The 6298-nt window shown below is 37.4% G+C and overlaps 1 protein-coding gene across 19 annotated transcripts in view; it reads right to left on the bottom strand.

Moving 5' to 3' along the window:
- Positions 1 to 6298, bottom strand: part of epb41l2 (erythrocyte membrane protein band 4.1 like 2) — a 200130-nt gene that overhangs the window by 8677 nt on the left and 185155 nt on the right. For 17 of the 19 annotated variants that reach the window (XM_073057274.1, XM_073057272.1, XM_073057280.1 and 14 more), the window contains 2 exons: positions 4572 to 4652; positions 1718 to 1831 (listed from right to left, as the gene is read on the bottom strand). The exons of 1 other annotated variant lie outside the window; for it this stretch is intronic. In XM_073057274.1, the coding sequence (XP_072913375.1) occupies positions 1724 to 1831; positions 4572 to 4652 (189 nt within the window). In that variant the 3' untranslated portion in view covers positions 1718 to 1723. The remainder of the gene's footprint in view (positions 1 to 1717; positions 1832 to 4571; positions 4653 to 6298) is intronic. One more of the 19 variants, XM_073057276.1, reaches the window with a different exon arrangement.

Genomic DNA, 6298 nt, shown 5'->3' with positions numbered 1-6298 from the left:
TACTTCTTTGTCCTCTTAAATAACTCATTTAATCTTCCTAATCTCTATTCATTTCAGACCAGTTTTCCCCAATGCTGTGAAGACCCAGGTTATAGCTAGCATGCTTAAAAAGACAATTATTGTTGAAAGAATACCATAAATAGATTGCTTCATTTTCCTGTCCAGATTAATGCAAAATAATCCACATATGGGGTCTAAATTCATCAGAAATAAGTGCACAGTGCACTTTAGCCTGACTTGTTATATTTCTTCCAACTCCTCTCCTTTAATTACTTCCTTCATAGAACATCAAAAACAATTTGATTAGGTAACCTAATCCAATGTAGGGTCCCTCTGTTAGAGGGTTATGTCACCAATGGCACCACAGATTTATTAGAATTAATAATTCTTAAATCCAACCCTTCAGTGACGAAATTCATCACAAATTTAATTTACATTCCATTCACTTGCCATTTATTAATAGTTAAACTAATTTTTAAAGTTGTTTTCCGCTGTAGGTATGCAGAGCTTGTGAATACCATCAACTGCAGCGCTGCACAGTCCCCATCAATACTCCATTGAAAGAATTGACAGCTGACAGCAACTTGTAGGAGGGTGACATGGAGGAGAAGATTCAGCTAAATGATTGTGAAGTCCATTATAAATTTCTACAATATGACATCGAATAGTACATAAAAGGAAACCGCAAAATTCTAGAAAGCAAAATCTTTAGTCTGAATATTTCAAAATACATCTTTCAATAAAGCTCCTTTGATGACGTTCAAACAAAAATAAGTAAAATAAATGTAGCAATCATGGCAAAATAAATCAATTAAATCAGGTAATCGAAATATGAAACTCACAAAACATGCAATAGAGAATTCCTCATTTAAATTAAAACTGATAAGTAAAGGATGCAAGGCAATAAGAAAAAAAAAGCCCAATTTAGTAAATATTTAGATGGCTAAAGACTTGTTATATTGCACTAGGAACCACAGTAGCATAGCAGTTAATATTTTGCCTTTCCAAAGTTTGGAGTTCAATTCTGGTACGTTCTGGAAGGATTCTCTGTAGGTCCTCCCCATACAATGCATGGGTTTCCCCGGCTGCTCTGGTTTCCTCTCAAGTTGAAAAACATACCAAGTAGGTTAATTAGTTATTGTAAATTGCCACATAATTAGGCTAGGGTTAATTGGGATTGTGTGGCTGTCGGGACAGCATGTCTTGAAGGACCGAAAGGGCCTACTTCATGCTGCATCACTAAATAAATAAAATATAGTCCTGTGAATTTCAAAATAGATTTGTGACCCTGTATTCCATTCTGACACTGTATTCCAAAGGCCATTTGTTGTAATTGTAATGAAAAGCGTTAAACGTTTAGTCAAGTAAAAATTATTGAGTCTATATTTGGCCCAACAGTTGACATTTAAGCTCAAAGACATTTGGTTTTCTGGTATTTATCGAATCCTTCTGCAACCCATACACTGTAGCTCAGACCCTTCCACAACAATTGGGATTCACTGGAGTATCATAACTTTTAATAGACAAGATAGAAAAGAGAAATAGTAGGCAATCATTGAAAGTTAGTGGCCAACTAAGATTTAATGTACGTTCAAAGCTTTTAATTCTCCCTCATTAATTAAACTAATCTGCAAAAGCAAGCATACCAAGAAAGAAGTGAGCTACAAAACACAGATTTTCATTATTTACTGCCTTAGTAGATGCTGTATTCCCTTACCTTAACTTAATCCTCCCCGTCCTCTGTGAGCTCTGTTTCTTTATGTACCACTACCCTGGTGACTGACATGTCTGGGTGTTGCTCTTTGGCTTCTTTTATTGCCTGGGCTAAGGCCTACCCAGAAGTACAAACAATTTACAATGGGGTTTAAATTATAAAATACAAATTAAAATACACAAGCAATGGCATATTTAAAGCAAATTTACAAATGTTATGGTTAAAAAAATTAAAAAGCAGAATTCAATCCTGTGCCAAAAACATCTTAAAATCCAAAGTAAAACAAAAGAGATACTTAGACTAAACTAATAAACATTACCAAATGTATCCTTCATCAATTAACAGTTGACTAAAAATTAATAATTTGTTTGAAAAGGCAAATAAAAAGGAACAGGGTAATTAAACTAGTTATTTAGTGATGTGTTATATCCATCATTTCCATGTGAGGAGCAAAGATGCCCAAACCGTTGATCGGGGCATGTTTATAGGCCACTAAGACCTCATTCAATTAGAATGTTGCTGGTCTATAGGTCAACTTCACCCCATAATGTTGTATTTCATTAGCTTCTTTGTGTACCCATGCGCTAACTTTTACTGATGAGCATCACAGTCAGTTAAATCTTCTTGCTCCTCCACAGATCCTAGTCACTCAGCACTGTTTCATTCCAGTTTTTTTTTCTGTCAGTTGACAGCAATAAAGCACATAATGCCTTAGCGTAACATTTAGTGCTTCAATTGTTTTGTCCATGCAGTTACGTTGTGGATGACTATCTTGAAGATGACATGCAGTACTTGCCAATAAAGTTATACTTATAGTTTGCTGCTTTTTCTACAAGATATTAAAGTCACCAAAAATGTTGCTTAAAGCGTCATGAAAATACATACAAATGAGGCTGAACTTGTCTTTTTAGCAAGAGAGATGATAAGATGCAATTCCAAAAAGAAGCCATCAAGCTTAATAGTTATACAGTGGTTAAATAGGTGTAACATTCATTTCTTGGCAAACTTGTTTTTGTGTAATATTAAAGACACAGATTTGCACTGATTAGTTAAGTTCACAGGAACTCAGTCACATGTCACTAATTTTTCCTATGACGATCAGAAGTTCTAAATTTCTTTTCCACCTAAACCTTTGTCACAACAAAAGAAAAAAGGAAATTAGTCATGTGAATGTCACCAAAACCAAACATTAAACTCTCATCTTATGGGAGGTTCATCCAGAAGATTAAGATGGTTAAAATGGATGGGATCTATTCGGACTCAGATAGAGGGTAGAGGACACCAGGACTTGCTGGAGGTCTGTGACTTGCAGTGTTCCACAAGGATCTATACAGAGACCTCCGCTGTTTAAGTTTGCAGATAATACAAAGATTGCCGTCATTGCTATGGATAGTGTAAAAGACTGTCAAAGGATAAAAGAGGATATAGATCAGTTGCAGATATGGGTGAAGGAATGACACATGAAGTTCAAACCAGCCAAATGGGAAGTGTGGCACTTTGGGAGATCAAACATAAAGTGGTTCTACACTGTTAATGGCAAGTTCCTTGACAGTACTGATGTGTAGAGGGATCTTGGGGTGCACGTCCATGGCCCCTGAAAGTGCCTGCACAGGTTGATGGGGTGGTAAAGAACGTGCATGGTATGCTTGGCTTTACATAAAGTGGTTCTACACTGTTAATGGCAAGTTCCTTGACAGTACTGATGTGTAGAGGGATCTTGGGGTGCACGTCCATGGCCCCTGAAAGTGCCTGCACAGGTTGATGGGGTGGTAAAGAACGTGCATGGTATGCTTGGCTTTACATAAAGTGGTTCTACACTGTTAATGGCAAGTTCCTTGACAGTACTGATGTGTAGAGGGATCTTGGGGTGCACGTCCATGGCCCCTGAAAGTGCCTGCACAGGTTGATGGGGTGGTAAAGAACGTGCATGGTATGCTTGGCTTTACATAAAGTGGTTCTACACTGTTAATGGCAAGTTCCTTGACAGTACTGATGTGTAGAGGGATCTTGGGGTGCACGTCCATGGCCCCTGAAAGTGCCTGCACAGGTTGATGGGGTGGTAAAGAACGTGCATGGTATGCTTGGCTTTATTAGTCTATTGAGAAGATGCAGAAGAATTTACCTCGATGATGCTCGGATTAGAGGGCATGTGCCTCTAATTAGAGGAGAGGTTGGTCAAAGTAGAGTTGTTCTCTGGGGCAGCAGAGGATAAGGGGACATCTGACAGAGCTTAAGATTACCAGAGGCACACACTTGGTATCTTTCTCCCAGGGTATTGATGCCTAATAATTGCGGGCATACATTTAAGGTGAGGGTTACAAGTTCAAAGGAGATGTGCAGAGCTAGAGGCAGATGCAAATATGATAAGAGATTAATAGAGACTCACAGAAAGTAACACAAAGTTGCAAAGAATGAGAAGGGGTGCAGATATGGAGAAGGCAGAAGGAATTAGTTTAGTGAGGTATTTAACTATTAGATTGATCATTTCAGAACATTGTGGGCCCAAGGGCTCAATCGTGCACAGTACAATTTTCTTGTTTTAAAAATTGTACCAAACCTTACAGACACTGATAGAAAAAATCCACACTTCCTTAACATACTTGGATAAATATTCAGTTGTTAACTGTCACCTTAAAAGAGAATGTCAGAACAAATGAATCCCATATTTTACAAGGTATTTAGGCATAAATGTATTAAAATTACATTAGTTTTAGTTTTGCCCAGTAGGTGCCAATTTATTCTCATGCAAAATTCTCATTTTCAGTCCCTTAGTACTGCTGATCACCAGATTGTAAAGCTTAATTTTCAAAATTACTTTTAAAACAAAACAAATTTATAATGGGGAAATAAAACCAACCTTATCATGGTCTATGTCTGTATCGCCTGTGATGACAATTCGCTTTTCAATTCTCGTTTCAGAAACTCCAGCTTTAACAGTCTAAGAAAATAGATGAGGCATCTCTTTATCTTATTCTTTATTAAATACTGCACAACCATTTCATACTGATGTAGTCAGTCTTATTTGGCTGAGTATCCTTCAGCAGCAAATAAATGACACCAGTCATTTGCTACACTTGACCACGTACAAACTGGGGCTTTACAATGGATTTTACTGTATTTTGCCAGAACATCCTCGACAGTGGATTTGATATCTGCATAGACGAGGGAAAGTGAGTTAATCGAATTATAGATGATGAGGAAGAGTTTAAACATGAATTGTCAATTGGAATAGTGAATTCAGTGTTAAATTAAGTACAGTTAAGGGATGGAAGAAGCAGGAATGGGAGAGGTATTAAAAGATTTACCATAAATAAAAATCAAGATACAAGATTCTCAACTGCAAGTGTTAATTTCTAGTGCCAGAGATTACTTGACTCGTCTTCAAGAGTTGGACAAGCTCAATTTATTCTCATTCAAATATACAGTACATATACAAACACACACACATATATATATATATATACACATATATACACATACATACATATATATACACATACACACACACACATGCATATACACACATATATTTATATTTAGTCAGCCATACAACACTACAGCACAGAAACAGTCTTTGGCCAGTGTGGTTAATTCTGAACCATTAATCTGCCTAGTCCCATTGTTCTGCACTGGGACCACAGCCCATCTATGTACCTATCCATTTAAGATCTCCATTGACTCTTTCAGCTCCACGCACAGATTACCACTCTGATCTTCCAACAGACCAATTCTGTCCCTTGCTCTCCATCTGCTCTTAATATATCTATAGAAGACCCAAGGATTCTCCTTCACCTTGTCTACCCGTCTTCTTTTAGCCCTCCTGATTTTTACTTTAAGTATTCTCTTGCATTTCTTATTGTCCTCAAGTACCTCATTTGTTCCTACCTGCCTATATCTACTATGCACTACCTCCTTTTTCTTAATGACGGCCTTAATATCTCTTGAAAACCAAGGTTCCTTAAACCTGTTACCTTTGCCTTTTATTCTGACAGGAACACAAACTTTGTACTCACAATTTCACTTCTGAAGGCCTCGCACTTGCCAAGTACACCTTTGCCAGAAAACAACCTGTCCCAAGCCACATTTTCCAGATCCTTTCCAGTGCCATCAAAATCATTATTTTCCAATTTAGAACCACCACCTAAGGACCACACCTATCCTTTTCCAATAATTACCTTAAAACTAATGAAATAATGATCACTAGATGCAAAGTGTTCGCCTACACAAACTTCTGTCACCTGCCCTGTCTCATTCCCTAATAGGAATCTAGTATTGCACACTCTATAGTTGGGACTTCTATGTACCGATTAAGGAAACTTTCCTGAACACATTTGACAATCGTTTTCCCATCCAGCCCCGTTACAGTATGGGAATCCCAGTCAACATGTGAAAAGTTAAAATTACCTACCACAACCTTATGCTTCTTGCAACAGTCTGCAATCTCTCTACAGATATGATCCTCTAAATTCTGAGGACTGTTGGGTGGACTATAATATAATATAATCCCATTATAGTGTGGGATCATACCCTTCTTATTCCTTAAATTTACCCATGAAGTTCTCCAATCTGTTCTGTCTGAGCACT

The sequence above is a fragment of the Hemitrygon akajei genome, chromosome 9 (assembly GCF_048418815.1).
Source record: "Hemitrygon akajei chromosome 9, sHemAka1.3, whole genome shotgun sequence".
Lineage (NCBI taxonomy): Eukaryota > Metazoa > Chordata > Chondrichthyes > Myliobatiformes > Dasyatidae > Hemitrygon > Hemitrygon akajei.
This window is presented reverse-complemented; position numbering and strand designations above follow the sequence as displayed.